This window comes from Bicyclus anynana, chromosome 23, assembly GCF_947172395.1.
Source record: "Bicyclus anynana chromosome 23, ilBicAnyn1.1, whole genome shotgun sequence".
Lineage (NCBI taxonomy): Eukaryota > Metazoa > Arthropoda > Insecta > Lepidoptera > Nymphalidae > Bicyclus > Bicyclus anynana.
Genome location: NC_069105.1, coordinates 1,874,213 through 1,891,259, shown reverse-complemented (window position 1 = coordinate 1,891,259; position 17,047 = coordinate 1,874,213). Strand labels below are relative to the sequence as shown.

Below are 17,047 nucleotides of genomic sequence, written 5' to 3'. Positions count from 1 at the left end.
GGCATGCACCTCCAACTTTTCAGTTGTGTGCATTTAAAGAAATTAAATATCACGCCTCAAACGGTGAAGGAAAAACATCGTGAGGAAACCTGTACACCAGAGAATTTTCTTAATTATCTGCGTGTGAAGTCTGCCAATCCGCATTGGGCCAGCGTGGTGGAATATTGGCCTAAACCTAACCCCTCTCATTCTGAGAGGAGACTCGAGCTCAGCAGTGAGCCGAATATGGGTTGATAATGATGATGATAAATCGTATACCTTTGTTTAGTGTTTGATGAGTTTTAGTTATTTCAAATTCCTCTTAAAAAAAGGAGATGGTTCTCAATTCGACGCGTATGTCTTCGTCATTTCTTTACCAATTTTGAAAATTCTTTTTTTGTTTGAAAGAGTATATTTCCAGATTGGTCAAAAATTCTGCTCACTAGAAGAAAAATTCCCCAGATAAAATCTAAAATGACTGGACTACTAACCAACCAACTGTCCTTTGAACTTTACTTTAGAACAAAGAACAGATTTTTTATGCAATGAAGACATTTCCTAGAAAATTCAAGAAAAAGTATTTTGTCTTTAATCTCTTCGTAAATCGTAATAGGCTTAAAAAACCGGACTAGTGCGAGTCGAAATAGCTCATAGAGGGTTCTGTTCTTGTTATGACTACGTTTTTCTTACAATAAATACTTTTTTATGATTTAATTAAATTAAATTAATTAAATTAACTATAAGGACCGTTTTTGCGGCTAACAGATATATCTATTTTTTTTTTCACGTCAATTGGATTTTTTTTTCACAGTTTCAACGGATCGCTTCCATTTAAGATTGCATTATCACTTACCATCGAGTGAGATTGTAGTCAAGGGCGAACTTGTAGATAATAAAAAAGGAACTGCAGACCTGACTACCTATATGGTTCTAACTTGAACTCAATTCGCGTTCCCGAGTTCTTGCCGCGTGGCAAGGATTATAGCAAAAATGCACGTCTATGGTACAGTGGTAGCCTGTGATAAAGTGAGTATTGTCTGTGGATAATGTTTGTTCAACCTGTCACTCTAATACATTCAAGTAGGTATCTTAATAATCTGTGCGTGTTCTAAATCATGTCCTTTTCTGTAAGGCCTAGTTCGGACTACTTTACTATTTTAGTGGATTACGAACAATTTTTGTAGATACCGCCCAAAAATCGATGGTACTCGACTAAAATACTAAAGTAGTCCGAACAAGGCCTTCTGATCTGCAGTTCAGTATATTTTATTAATTAGTAAATGAAACACTCGAACATTGCCTAAGTCTTTTTCTTTTCCCTACAAACTCCAAATACCAATAATACCAATAAATAAAATACCAATAATAAGAAGGGTTTCGTTCTTTCCCTTTTGAGGTAAGGATCCCTAAAAACGTCACGTCCACCTCATTTCGGCATCTTATAAAAATTCAAAGTAATGTTTTTTGTTTAAAGTCGAGGCGGAAGAACGCGGGTGGTTAGGGATCCTTAAAATTAAAAATAGATCCCACCCTCTGAACTTCTACGTAGTCTTAACTCTTAATACAACTTGGCAGTAATTTCTGCTTGTTTTAAGTTTCGTTATACGAATATTTTACCTATTAAGGACTGATGACATTTTAAAATGGCGTAGATACTTTGACGCCATGTCCAATGAAAATGTTTTCAATGATTATTAATCTAAAATGATGTTCAAAAGAGGTAAGACTTGGTATTTTGTTAGTTTGTTATGATTTAACTCAAAAATACTTGACCGATTTATAAAAAATAGATTTATAGAAAAGGGAACTAGGTATGCATTCGAAATGTAATCCTAATATTAATTTAGTTTGAATTGTTACGATTTAGGTATTTTTAAAGATTGAAAGAAGTGTTTTTTTTTACTATTCACGCCTGTGCTTAGAAACAACCCTCCTTAGTGGTAAACGAAGTCTTTGTACATTGTAACATTTAAAAAAACGTCTCGGGTCGCTCGGAATAACTAATTGCTTTAATTAATTGAATTTAATTAATTATTTAATTTAATTTAGAACCCTCTAGTGTCGCAGAGGTGTGAAGAACATTTTGACGTCAACAGTACCATCATAGAAACTTTTAAATTAAATCTAATGCCCAGCCGCTGGACTATTGTCGTACTCACTCTAAACACAGTCTTTTCCGCCTAGTTGGAGGAGAACGGGAATATTAGTCATATTAAAAAAAAAATATGATAAATACACTTTAAAAAAAAAAAATTGCTCTTTGGTTATTTGTGTCATCAACTGCCTTAATTTTTCATTTGATATTTTGAATGTCGAACAACATTAAAAAAATCGAAAAGAACGTTCCATTTTTGAAATAGCTTAAAAAGTTTCCAGCCAAATCAGCAAAGGGATTCTCAAATTTACCAAACCCTCATACGGAATGCAAATGACTGCACGGACAATTCTAAATTTGATATTTTGAATGTCAAACAAAGATAAACAAATCGAAGCGAGCGTTCTTTTTTTGAAATGGTTCAAAAAGTACGACGGGGTGCTCAAAATTACCAGACTACCAGTCCCTTCTGTGTAAAACAAATGGCTACACCGCCGCCTCCTAAAATTCGATATTTTGAATTTCGAACAAACATGAAATCGAAGTGAGCGTTCTTTTTTTAAATGCTTCAAACATACCCTCTAAATCATCGTAGGGGTTCTCAAAATTACCAAACCCTCATACGTAATGCAAATGGCTGCACGGCCGATTGTTCATCAACGTTAGTGCATTGAATCATGAAGCTATCCAACATGGCTATACCTATACCTGACATTGTTACAGACCACAGCGCCCCCTAGTCTGGACGTCTAGCCGTCTGGCGTTACCCCATGTACCTAACGTCTAGGGTTGCCACTTGCCAATTTGCCCTATTCAAATACCCAATTTGAAACATAGGTATTTCATTGTCTACAAGTTGAGGACTTCAATCTCACCTGAAATTATACATATTTAATGTAATTGCAATTTAGTTTACAGTGTATTAATAGATTGGCCAATTTTTTTTTTACATATAGTATGTATGAACTTGTACTAAAATCTCTTTGGCTATAACAGTTGTATCTGGTTTTGGTATCAATAAAAAGATTTAATTTTAAAGAAGACAATTCCAAATTTAAATTTAAAAAATGTGTGATTTTTATTTGTTTTTCTTATTATAAAAATGACTGAATCTAATGAAGAAATTAGATACATATTAAAATTTTACTGCAACAAAGGTAAAAATGCCACACAAGCCTCGAAAAAGAAATCGTTTATGGATTTTATTTAAGTTTATGGACCTAACACAGTATCCGTGAGCGTAGCGCAAATTTGGTTTAAGCGTTTTCAAATCGCTTTGATATCAAAGATGCACGTCGCTCTAGTCGCCTTATTACGAACAAAATTGATGCCTTTTTTTCAAAAGTGGAGCAAGATCGGTATATTAGTAATCGTAAGTAGCTGGAGATCTGGGAATTGACCACAAAACGATTTAGGTGCATTTGAAAAAAGTTGGGTACAAAAAAACATCCATATTTAGGTGCCTCATGAGCTCACTGAAAAAAACCTAAAGAACCATTATACTCATTTGTGATTATTTATTACGACGTATTGAAACCGAACCATTTTTGAAGAAGTTGGTGATGAAAAGTGATGATGAAGATGATGATGATGATGATGGTGATGAAGATCATCCGTGATCCACTGAATGAAGAATGTGCGAAAAAGATCGTGGTCAAAGGCCGGTCAGGCTTCACAAACTGTGGCGAAAGAGGAGAAACAAGAAGGTGATGCTGTTAGTATGGTGGAATTAAGTACCTATATATAGTTTAAGAGGCCGTGATAGCCCAGTGGATATGACCTCTGCCTCCGATTCCGGAGGGTGCGGGTTCGAATCCGGTCCGGGGCATGCACCTCCAACTTTTCAGTTGTGTGCATTTTAAGAAATTAAATATCACGTGTCTCAATCGGTGAAGGAAAACATCGTGAGGAAACCTGCATACCAGAGAATTATTTAATTCTCTGCGTGTGTGAAGTCTGCCAATCCGCATTGGGCCAGCGTGGTGGACTATTGGCCTTACCCCTCTCATTCTGAGAGGAGACTCGAGCTCAGCAGTAAGCCGAATATGGGTTGATGACGACGATATAGTTTACGGAAATACATATCATTATAAATAATATCGTATTTCAATAACTTCCTAAAAAGTGGCAGCCCTGAACTATAAACGATTCAAACTATGAAACAAAATAAACCTTAACTTAATGGCATAAGGGTTAAAATCAACAATAGATACGGAAGCATTGCAATATTTGAGCTTCACCACCTCTGTAGGGACGAATCTAACCGTATAAGTAGTTTTGTAAATTTTATTTTGAACCTTATGCCAGGAGGATAGAGTATCATTTTAAGTGTTATTAGCAATTGGATGTATCCCATACTCATGACATTTTTAAGAGTATACGGGATCGATAAAATCATGGATTGCATTTCACTTTCGTTTTGAAGTTAAAAGTAAGTTAATCCTTAAAGTTTTAACGTTGTTTTTTTAAAGGTTGTCGCGAAGCTCAAAAATATATGTACTTCTCATCAAAAATATTGATATAATCCGCCTGAACAGTACTTGCACAATGTTTCGAATTTTTTGATGAGAAGTATAATGGGTTTTTTTGTCAATGCTGTACAGTAATGACCTTGGAATGAAAATACTCGTACCAGTCCGAAATCGAAGTGCTTACGTTCTTACTTACGAACCTTTGTGTTTTTTTTTTTAATTTTTTACACGAGCAGCAAAGGCGACGTCTCGGTGGCAGTCAACGGCAGTCGACAGAAGTCGGCAACTGCCGTCGACTGCCGCCGTGACGTCGCCAACTGCAGTCGTCGGTAGCAGTTGCTGTAAATGAACCCTTTTACTAGTACCAATTCTGTAGTGATATTTATAAATTTTCTTCTTTTACAAAGGACTCCCATCTTTTATCAAAGTCGGTTAAAAGTTTGTAAATAAAGACCTTAAACCTATCACTCTATCTAGCGTCGTCTCGTATAGATGAAACCACGCAATATGCACGTAATGAGTCATCGGCGCATTTAATTTGCCGTAGATATTTAGGGTGCACGGGACATGCAATCAAAACTGGTATTAATAGTCACTTACACAGAGGCGATAATTGCTTGAAGGGGTGTAATTTGCAGCATAATTATTCCTCTTTTGAGGGTGAAATTGAAGCCTTGACAGAGGCAATCGATTCGGCGGGACAGTCATCCGATAGTATTGATGTTTTGGACAGCAAGGATATTGTATTACGTGCGGTAAATCCTCATATTAATGGAATATGGTGTACTAAATTTATGCTGTTATATGCTACTAGCAGACGCGCGAGACTTCGCCCGCATCCAAACTCGTCTAATGTTATCTACACACCATCCGATAAGCCCACATGCCTGTAGCGCTAACGCCTCGACATTGGATAAAACTGGTCGTGTATTGGTTGCTTAGACTACTTACGTAAGAACTAGTATCGCACCCAAATTCACAAACAAAATTGTCTGTAATTTTTCGAGGTAAACGAGCCTTGATATGTCTTATACCAAACGAGACGTTGTTGACAATTTTTTACACCATTTAACTACTAATTAGCTTTTAAGAAGATTTTATCTTATTTTTTTAAGTTTTGTGTATTTTAAGAATTTAAATATCACGTGTCTCGAACGGTGAAGGTAAAACATCGTGAGGAAACCTGCATACCAGACAACTTTCTTAATTCTCTGCGTGTGTGAAGTCTGCCAATCCGCATTTTGACACCTGGTGGATTATAAGTCTAACGCCTCTCATTCTGAAAGAAGACTCGAGCTCAGCAGTGAGCAGAATATGGGTTGCTAATGATGATGATGATGATGAAGATCTTATATTAAACTAGAAGTTGTTGACCGTTTTTTACACCATTCAACTACACCATGTATTTTTACGGAGCTCTTTACCCGACGAACACGATTACAACAATGAAACATCGATTCTGACGCAGTTTTTATAATCGCAATAGATCGTTGATAATATACTTTGACAGAAAGTAACGTCTAACGAGGCAGGTCTTTATGTAATTAGTCTGAGTTTCGTCGCGATCTGCATGATGTCATGCACATCGTGCAGTGCATATCGACTAACAGTGCAGGTATGTGAGCTTATTGGATGGTGGGTCCGACACTTCCAAGAATAAAATTATCCTCATATTTCAACCAAATTAGTTGAGGAAGGAAGGAAAAAAGGACACAAAACCTTTATAATTTAAGTATACTTGAACCTTCCTCATAAATCACTGTATCTATTAGTGAAAACCTCATGAAATCCTGTTCAGTAGTGTCGAGTTCACGAACAGATACAGACAGACGCGACAGAAGACTTTGTTTTTTAATATTCCTACTGTGTACACAAAATTGTAATCGATTTTAAAATATGTAGTGAGAAATGGTGTGCTCTTCAGGTATTCAAAACGCACTGCCTATTCCTATGGACTTCTTTATAAGGCAATTCCAGATTTTTTCTTTTATTTGTTAAGTGCCCTACACAAATTAAAAACCTTCTGCACACCTTTGATGAATGATGAATGATAATGAATGATGATTACTAGATTAGTTATTGGTTGAAGGAACAAAACCCCAAACTTGTCGTTTCAGTTCGAAGTAACATGGGATTTGATACCTCTAATCTATCTTAGAATATAATCTCATTTCGTTCTACCTATAGCTAATAGGCTATATGTTGTCTATTTAGCGCTGCTTACCCTAATTAAAAACCCTTGTGCATTATCATGAGTAATGATTAGTTATTGGCTGAAGGAATAATACCCCAAATTCGAGTCGTTTCAGTTCTAAGTAACATGGGATTTGATACCTCTAATCTATCTTAGAATAAAATCTCATGTTCAACCTACATAGTATAGCCATAGTATAGGCTTCAAGTTGTCTATTTAGTGCTTAAATTGTATGTTTAGTGCTTACCCTAACAAAAAACCCTTGTGCATTATAATGAGTAATGATTAGTTATTGGTTAGAGGAATAAAATCCCAAATTCGAGTCGTATCAGTTCGAAGTAACATGGGATTTGAAACCTTTCTATCTATCTTAGAATAAAATTTCATTTCGTACTCCCTATATAATAGAAAGGTAGGGTTTATGTTGTCTATTTAGCGCTGCTTACCCTAATGAAAAACCCTTGTGCACACAATATAATGAGTGATGATTAGTTATTGGTTGAACGAATCCCCAAATTCAAGTCGTTTCAGTTCGAAGTAACATGGGATTTGATATCTCTAATCTATCTTAGAATATAATCTCATGTTCAACCTACATAGTATAGCTTATCGGTAGGCTTTATGTTGTCTATTTAGTGCTTACCCTAATTAAAAATCGTTGTGATATAATGGGTGATAGCTAGTTATCGGTTGAAGACATTAAACCACAAACTCGATTCGTTTCAGTTCGAAGTAACATGGAATTTGAAACCTTTATCTATCTTAGAATAAAATTTCATTTCCTACTCCCTATTTAAGAGATCGGTAGGGTTTATGTTGTCTATTTAGCGCTGCTTACCCTAGTGAAAAACCCTTGCGCACACAATATGTGATGATTGGTTTAAGGAATAATACCCCAAACTCGAGTCCTTTCAGTTCGAAGTAACATGGGATTTGATACCCCTAATCTATCTTAGAATATAACCTCATGTTCAACCTATATAGTAGGTATAGCTAATAGAAAGGTAGGCTGTAAATCTGCCCCGTGGTCTCAAGGCGCTGCGAACACGTTATTTATGTGGACACATCTCTTACTGGTTAAATGTGGATGTTTTATTCACGCGTGTGTTGAGAGTAAGGTATAAGGTATAAGCTGGTAGTGTGTGGTTTGTGGGGCAAAGACTCAGCGGAAGGGACGGCATATTTGTTGTGATGTTTGTGTTGCTATATGTACAAATATATGTCCCGTAATTAATGGATAAAACGTTCAAACGTTATCCATTAAATACGGGACACCCTGTATAATGCCCGCATTTTCCCAAGAAATCCTAATTCATTTATTTTGAGTATGCTTTTGAAATGTCAAATACTACGAGATATCCACGTCAACATCAATGATCAATTATGACTACATCGAGTCTACAACCACTTCGGAAGGCAAGTTCTGCTGAGAGAAGTCTGCAAGAAACTCAACAGTAGCTCTTTTAAAATCACCTTCGTACATGATTAATTTTCTTTTTCATTGTTTAAGCTATATTTCTGAAAATTGTGATGGATTTCGTTTCGAGATTTTTTACAATTTCACCATCATGAAATTAAATAAGGGTTGTTTGTCATGAAACTCCGTCGTGTTGAAAATCAAGTTATAGTCACGGAAATTGGTACATTGACTATCATTAAAATGTAATAGGGTTAAAAAAGGATGAAAGTTTACTCTAATTATTTTATTTTTTATTTATTATGATATATAATTATTATTAAAAAATAATATTTATTATGATTTATTATGATATAATAATAATAATAATAATAATAATAATAATAATAATAATAATAGCCTTTTATTCAGATTATTAATTTTTACAAATTAAAAACATAAACGAAAGATTTATGAGTGTAGTAGCTGTTTCTTGGTTATTTTTTGGAAATCTGTTTGCCAATCGGCAAAGGCCTCCTCCAACCTCTTCCATTCCTGTCTATCTTCAGCCACTCTATTCCACGTCACGCCTGCTACTTGTCTGATGTCGTCGTCCCATCTTTTTTGTGGTCTACCTCTTCTTCTTTTTCCTTCTCTGGGGTACCATTGTGTCACAAATTTGCTCCATTTGTCTTTTCCTCTTATTGTGTGCCCTGCCCACCGCCATTTGAGCCTTTTGATTTTGTTTGTTATATCTATGGTTTTGGTTTTGTTTCTTATGACAATTTTTTTCACTCTGTCTGACTTTTTTATATTTAACATGCTCCTTTCCATTGCATGTTGGCAGGTCGCGAGTTTGCTTAGTGTATGTTTTGTTAACGCCCAAGTTTGGCTGCCATACATAAGGACAGGTAGTACACATGTATCAAAAAGTTTACTTTTCATGTTTATATGAAGCGTTCTATCTTTCATGATTTCCTTAAAACTCCAGTATCTCTTCCAGCCGTTGGTTATTCTTCTTTCTACTTCTTTGCCTACAGAATCTTTTTGGGTCATTAGCTGTCCTAGGTATATGTATTCATCTGTGTAATCGATTTCCGTTTTCCCTGAGATTATAGTGGTTTTCTCTCCATTAGTTACTACTCTTGTTTTCTCTGGATTCAAATTCAACCCTACTTTCTCACTTTCATTTGCCAGTTCGGTAATCATTCTTGTTATGTCTTCTGATGTATTAGCAAATAACACTACATCGTCTGCAAATCTCAAATGCGTTAGTGAGGTACCGTTGATATTAATTCCTAAATTTTCCCAATGGAGACGTCTAAATATCGATTCTAGTACAGCGGAGAATAGTTTTGGAGAAAGAGGGTCACCTTGTCTGACACCTTTTTCTACTCTTATCTGTTCGCCTTTTTTTTCCAGTTGTATTTTCGCAGTACTTTGATTATATACATTTTTTATTAAACGAATATATTTATGTTCAATTCCTTGTTGCTTTAGGGTCTCCCATATGTTTGCATGAAACAAGGAATCGAATGCTTTGCTGTAATCGACGAATGCAATGTAGTATGTACGCTGATATTCATCATACTTTTCTAAGACTTGGCGTACTACGTGTATATGGTCGATTACCGAATAGTCTTTACGAAAACCCGCCTGTTCAATGGGTTGTTGTTCGTCTAATGTTTTTTCAATTCGCTTTAATAAAATCTTAGCGAAAATCTTATATATGTTGGACATAAGGCTAATAGGGCGGTAATTTGCGATTTCATGTTTGTCCCCTTTCTTATACAAAAGGATGATGTTAGACACTGTCCATTGCTGTGGAATAGTTTCGGTGATCATGATCTCATTAAACATTTCTGTAAGGATAGGTGTCATGCAGTCCTTGTTTTCTATTAGAATTTCGTTAGTAATACCATCAGGCCCTGGTGCTTTGTCCCTCCTTTGACTAATGATGGCTTTTTCTACTTCATCGTAAAGAATGTTAGGGATGTCTGAGGTCTCTGTTAGATCACTTTCGTCCTGTGAGATGTTGCATTCATATATTTTTTTGTAGTAAGATGTAGCAATCCCTAAAATATCTGCTCTGTGATGATTCCATTTTCCACATCCTCTTTTCATTTTAACGATCCAGTCCTTTGAGTTGATTAATTCTTTATAGGCTTTTTTGACACCACTTGTTTTCATTATGTACTTTTCAATAGTTTCCATTCTATTTCTTTTCCTATCCGCTCTTATACTTTCTTTAATATTTCTACTGATTTCTGCTAAACGTCTTCTTCTGTCCTTTTCACTTTTTGTGTTGATTAAATGGTTTCTTTGTTCTAGTAATTTTAAAGAGGTAGATGTAAGCCATTTTCTCGGTTCAACTCTTGTATTTGTAGCGTGATGTGTTGCAGCTTTAATGGTATTCTCTATCCAGTTGTATTTATCCTGTGTTCCTAGGTGCATTGTGCTTTCTTTGAAATCTGTAAATTTGTCTCTGAGAGTCCTTGCTAGTTGGTCCATTTGAAGTTTGCTAAGTTTACTGTTTCTTGGTCCTTGTCTAGGTCTTGGTTTTCTTGGTTGGATTGTTTTTAGTTCGGCTCTGATTAGTCTATGATTTGTATTGAAGTTGAATTGGCTGATGACGTTGAAGTCGATGAAGTAGTTGTTCCTGTTAGTCATAAAGAAATCAATTTCATTTTTTATTTTGCCGTCTGGCGAAGTCCAGGTCCACATTTTTTTCTTGTTTTTCTTGTATTTAGAATTTAAAATGATTAGATTATTCTCCAGCGCAAAATTTGTGATTTTTTCCCCATTCCTACTTCTGGTTTTGCTACTATACGTGTACGGTCCAATTATTGTGTTTTCTCCGGGGCGTCTTGCTCCAATTTGACCATTAAAGTCACCCATTACTATTAGGTTTTTATGGGCATAATTTTGAATAGTTCTATGTAGGTCGAGGTAGAATTTGTCTATGGTTTCCAAATCAGACTGTTCTGTAGGCGAATATATTTGTATTACAGACCACGAATCTTTGTACCCTGGTATCTTCAAATTCATCAATGCTATGCGCTCTGATGTTCCAATAAATCCTTCTATATAATTCGCAAGGTGTTTCTTAACAATAAAGCCAACCCCATGATGCCCTGGAGTTGTCCCTAAATGGTAAAGTATAAATTCTGGATATGTGACAATTCTTTCACCCATTCGTCTTACTTCGCTTAAACCGACGATGTCCCATTTAATTTTTTCCAAGGCATACATTAATTCGGTAAGATTTTCTTCATTTTTTAAAGTGAGTACATTAAGGGCTGCAATATACATTCTTGTTTCTTTCTGCTTCTTGAACTGTTTTGTTGGAGGGTTGTGGTCTTTTTCCCCCACGAGGACCAGTCGGCTTGGGGGAGATTGTATTTTTTCTGATTGTTGGTTTGTACAGATTGTTCGGTTTTCCTGTTTCCCATTTGTTGATTGCTATTGATTTTTGTGTATGTTGTTGGTCAAAGAGTTTGATCGAGGTCTCAGTACATCGAAGGCATTTTTTCTATTAGTTTTAATAGAGCTTAACATTTGTTGTTTTCGGGGGTGTGTTTTAGATGGTGACTGTGGTGAAGTAGTTGCTTCCCTCTTCCTTTTATCATTAGTGGGTTCCTTGACTATTAGTCTATCGTATTTTAAAAAAGCTGTGTTTCCCTTTTTCCTCTCTTCTAGCAGTTGTGGTTGCAAAGCTTTCCTTTTCTCTAGAACTTCCTTCGAGTAATCCTCTGATACATGGATTTTCTTAAAACTCCTTTTACATTTCATAATTTCGCCTTTTTTCCATCCGTTTGTAAAAGAACATAGCACTGGCCTTGGTTTGTTCTCGACTTTATTTTTTCCTAAGCGGTACAGTTTGTTCACTTCATTTTCTTCTACATTTATATTCAAGTCCCCTTGAAAGGTCTCCTGGACACTCTTAAATAACTCCGTTGTTGACTTTTCTGTCTCATCCAACCCAAAAATAATTATGTTGTTACTTTTCTTGTCTCTTTTCAAGTATTCTATCTCTTTCTCTAGATTGGTAATTTTTTGTTTCAATTGTTGGTTTTCTTCAATGACTGGATTAAGTTTTTCATCCATATAATCCCTATAGTTTTGCGTAAGAGATTCTTTTAAGTCAGCCGTCTGTTTCTGCATTTCTAATTTCATTTTATCGAACAGCATTTGAAATTGTTCTTCCATATTGCTGCGTACAGTTTCGTGAAAAGGAACGTAAAAATATTGTAGGTAAAAATATTTTTTGTTCTGACAACACTGGCGTCGATACCAACGTAACAAACTGACGTGTCCGATGACAGATATGTTAAACTTCAAATTCAAATTGACTTGACGTTCGAGTTAAATGACAAGTTATATTCTAACCTCAATTTATGAAGTAAACTTTCCGCTTCACTTTTCTTGGTAAATCTTGGTTAATATCTGAAAGTTATTTGTTATACGTCTTCCGGAGCTGTGTTGTTGTTGTTCTTAGCAGTGATGGTATCAAAGTGCACGTTTAAATATTTTAAAATAGGCGTTTTGTTTCGGACTAAATCACAGTGGTGTTTACACGTTAAAGACCGGAACCGGAAACCCTTATTATGATATAAAAGAAATAAATCATAATGTTCATCTGTTACTACACTCTTTAATTACAACCCTTTTGTGTCCCAATGATGAATCACCCCTGGAGCTATGGAGGTGGTGAGGAATGTAACGGATCCTTCTGGAACTAAATTGAGATCATCTTTAATAGTGTCGATTATGTTAATACGGGCTCTGGCATGCATCGGTGGTATCAGGGAGTAGAGTGACCGTATTTATATTAATTTGGACAATTAAAGTGTTTTTCAGATAGCATGGGTATGAGTTACGGTCGCCTGTATGATGTTCATAATACGTACTAATAACGTTAATAGCGGCATACTTTCAAGAGTGAAATGAACTGTCACCCGCACAATTCTACATGAAACGAACTGTACCTACTACTTACTACTAAGTTATTTATGTACTTAATTCAACAAGGCAGATTAGTTATACTATAAGCACTTTAAGATAATGTTATTTAAAAGAATATATGTACTTAGAAGATTCTTCAAACAACTCATATCGGCACGAGTCTCCTCACAGAATGAGAGGGGTTTTAGACTAATAGTCCATCACGCTGGCCTAATGCGGATTGGCAGACTTACATGTAGTTAAAAATAAACTCAGATATTCAGGTTTCCTTACAATCTTTTTGAATTTCCGTTCACTGTTTGAGACATCATCATCATCATCATATCAGCCGATGGACGTCCACTGCAGGACATAGGCCTTTTGTAGGGACTTCCAAACATCACGATACTGAGCCGCCTGCATCCAGCGAATCCCTGCGACTCGCTTGATGTCGTCAGTCCACCTGGTGGGGGGTCGGCCAACACTGCGCTTACTAGTGCGGGGTCGCCATTCCAGCACTTTGGGACCCCAACGTCCATCGGCTCTTCGAACTATGTGCCCCGCCCATTGCCACTTCAGCTTCGCAACTCGTTGAGCTATGTCGGTGACTTTGGTTCTTCTGCGGATCTCCTCATTTCTGATTCGATCACGCAGAGATACTCCTAACATAGCTCGTTCCATCGCCCGCTGTGTGACTCTAAGCCTTCTTATGAGGCCCATAGTTAGCGACCAAGTCTCGGAACCATAGGTCATCACTGGCAACACGCACTGTTCGAAGACTTTTGTCTGGACTTTGTATGGACGGCAAAAACTGTTTGAGACACGTGGTATTTAATTAGACTATTAGCATAACCCCTCTAATTCTGAGAGGAGACTCGTTCTCAACAATGAAACGTTGACGTTTAATAATTTAATTAAACAGTATATTATTGCGCACAATGGACATCGATTTGGATGGATTCTACGAGGCATAATAATAATAAAATTATAATAAAATCTTTATTAACCAAAAATATATACAAAACCAATTATTTGATTGCCAGTGTTCTCCACACTAGTAGTAGACATAAGTCTTAAGTTATATAATTACTAGCGGACGCCCGCGACTTCGTCCGCGTAAAGTTCGTTGTTAACTTTACTACTACCTCTACCCTACCCAACCCCTACCCTAACACTACCCCAATCCTACCCCTACCCTACCCAACCCCTACCTCTACCCTACCCTACCCCTACCCCTACCCCCACCCTACCCCTACCCTACCCCTACCTTACCTACACCCTACCCCCATCCTACCCCTACCCTCCCCGTACCCTATCCCTTTCCTACCCCTTCCTTATCCTACCACTTCCTTATCCTACCCTTTCCTCTACCCTACCCCTACCCTACCTCTACCCCGGCCCTACCCCTGCCCTACCCCTACACTACCCCCACGCTTCCCTACACGTACACTACCCTACTCTATAAATTTTCTATCTTACTCCTACCCTTAGCAAAATCGGTCCAGCCCTTCGAGAGTGGTGCTATGACCAAGGGAAATAGAGACTTCTATGCTAATAATATAAAGAGGTGAAGTTTGTGTGGTTGTAGGAGGAAATCTCTGGATCTACTGGACTGATTTGGAAAATTGTTTTACCAATAGAAAGCTACGTTATTTGCAAGTGTCATAGGCTATGTTTGATCTCCATATTCACACGGGAACGGGAACTACGTAAATGAAAGCGCGGGGCGTCATATAGCGGAATTTCTGCGTCTTTTAGAAATTTTGTATTATCTTGGAAACTATTTAAGTAATTATCATACTGTAAAGGGCAAATCTTATCTCTATAATATCCTTGTGGTTATTAAATAATTTATTTTAATAAGGATTAAAGTTTAGTTGTATAAAGAATAACGTAAACCTAAGTATATAAAATTAATAATTTTTAAAACACAAAAGGTACTATATCTGCTAATATCTAGAAGATAGATATATGGTGTCGCGGACTTTTTTGTAGAACTTTTAAAGATACATAAAGTTTCCATACATTAATTTAAATTTTACACAATAGTTAAGACAGCGCATGCGAATAAGTCTGTTTAAGAGGATTTTCGGTCCGACCTGTATGACAAAAACTGTGATAACTCGGCTAATATATATGATACCTATATAAAATATAGCCTATAGCACTCCCCGATAATGTAGCATTCTACTGGTGAAAGAATTTTTGAAATCGGACCAGTAGTTCCGAAGATTACCCCATTTAAAGAATGTTACAAACTTACAAACTTACAAACTTTACCTCTTTATAATATTAGTATAGATATAGATATATTTCCCTTTTTCTTTTTTTAGTGTAAATAATTACAATACATCTGTTTTAATAATTTATACAGTACTAATAATCTTCATTTGCTTGCGCAGTTAGCAATTATGGACAAACATTCGGGATTTATGGACAAATCTATGATAATCTATGCATATGGCTACCCTACTCCATATGGAATGCAACGAATGTATCTTTTATTTCCTTTTTTGTGTTGAAAACGAAGTCGTATGATTAAATATATGCGTTATTTATGTAACTTTTAAATAATGAATTATCATCTAAATTACTTTCTGCTCTAGTCCAGTGGTTAATGAGGCACAAGGTTTTGGGTTCGATTATGTAATAATGTATGATTAAAAAATATTGACTTTTTCTCTCTCTTTTCAAAGAAATTCCCAATTCCCATTACCAGAAGCCTGGATCAACTCCAGGTTACTGGGAATGGGAACTGGGAATTTCTTACCCTCCTGAAGGTTTAAAACGGAAATAAGTGTTTCGAAACTTCGACCTACGTCATTATTTGAATATTGGCCCATTAGAGGGCACGTCCTCCCTCCCTGTAGAAGAGGTGATATGGCGCTTAAAACCAACACCACGGGGTTGTAATCCGTGCCCACCACACTGCTCTAATGCGGATTGGCGGGCTTATGGTGATAATGTTGTATTCTACTAGCTCACGCCGCGCGGTTTCATATGCGTGGTTACCGTTCCCGTAGAATTACGGAGATAATATATAGCTTATAGCCTTCCTGGATAAATGGGCTATCTAACACTGAACGAATTTTTCAAATCGGACTAGTAGTTCCTGAGATTAGCGCGTTCAATAAACCAAACAAACAAACTCTTCAGCTTTGTAATATTAGTACCTATAGATAACGATAACTATGTTATTGCCGTGTGTAATGTTAATGGCCGAGACTGGCGATTTAACGTGCTCTCAGGGATACGGGGGCTCTTCTTTCAGTCCGATCCAGGAATCAAACCTTGAACCTCGTGATCGGAAGCAAGAGCAACTACAGCACCAACGAGGCAGTTATGTATTAGAATACATTTGTATATCTATAGACATTTTAATACAAAATGGTCCAATAAAATTTATGAAATCATTGTTAATCAAATTTGTACCTTACTATATAACAAATAGAGTTATTTTCAGAGTAACGATGTATCCTAAACAAAATTATGGCTACATAATATAGCCTGACTGAACACAATAAAATAACAGCGTAACAAGGTCTATAATATTAAATAATTAATAATAATTAATATTAAACCTTCCCTAAAAACGTGGTAATGCTCCATTTACGCAAAACTACACCCTGTATTAAAATTTACTCGCTAGTGATGTACTAGTGTCAACAATCTGTTATATCGATATGCGAGTACGTATACAACTTTCATCATCATCCATCATCATCATCATCATATCAGCCGATGGATGTTCACTGTAGAACATAGGCCTTTTGTAGGTACTTCCAAATACTACGATCCTGAGTCTATCCAGCAAATCCCTATATAAATTTGTACCTCGTTAATCTAAACTAATATTATAAAGAGACAATTTATAAGTATATTGTCTACTCTACTTAAAAACCTTGTTCACTCCACATATACGAGTATATATACATATTCTATTCATGGGACACTTTTAATGTGAAACA

The 17,047-nt window shown here is 36.3% G+C and overlaps 2 protein-coding genes across 3 annotated transcripts in view; both read right to left on the bottom strand.

Annotated features, from left to right (window-relative positions):
- The window catches only part of LOC112043724 (brain tumor protein), a 497,062-nt gene that overhangs the window by 223,106 nt on the left and 256,909 nt on the right, over positions 1 to 17,047 (bottom strand). The window lies entirely within an intron of this gene.
- Positions 11,578 to 12,477, bottom strand: LOC128199415 (uncharacterized). The gene has a single exon (XM_052888778.1). The coding sequence runs from the start codon at positions 12,342 to 12,344 to the stop codon at positions 11,598 to 11,600; it is 747 nt and encodes a 248-aa protein (XP_052744738.1). The 5' UTR covers positions 12,345 to 12,477; the 3' UTR covers positions 11,578 to 11,597.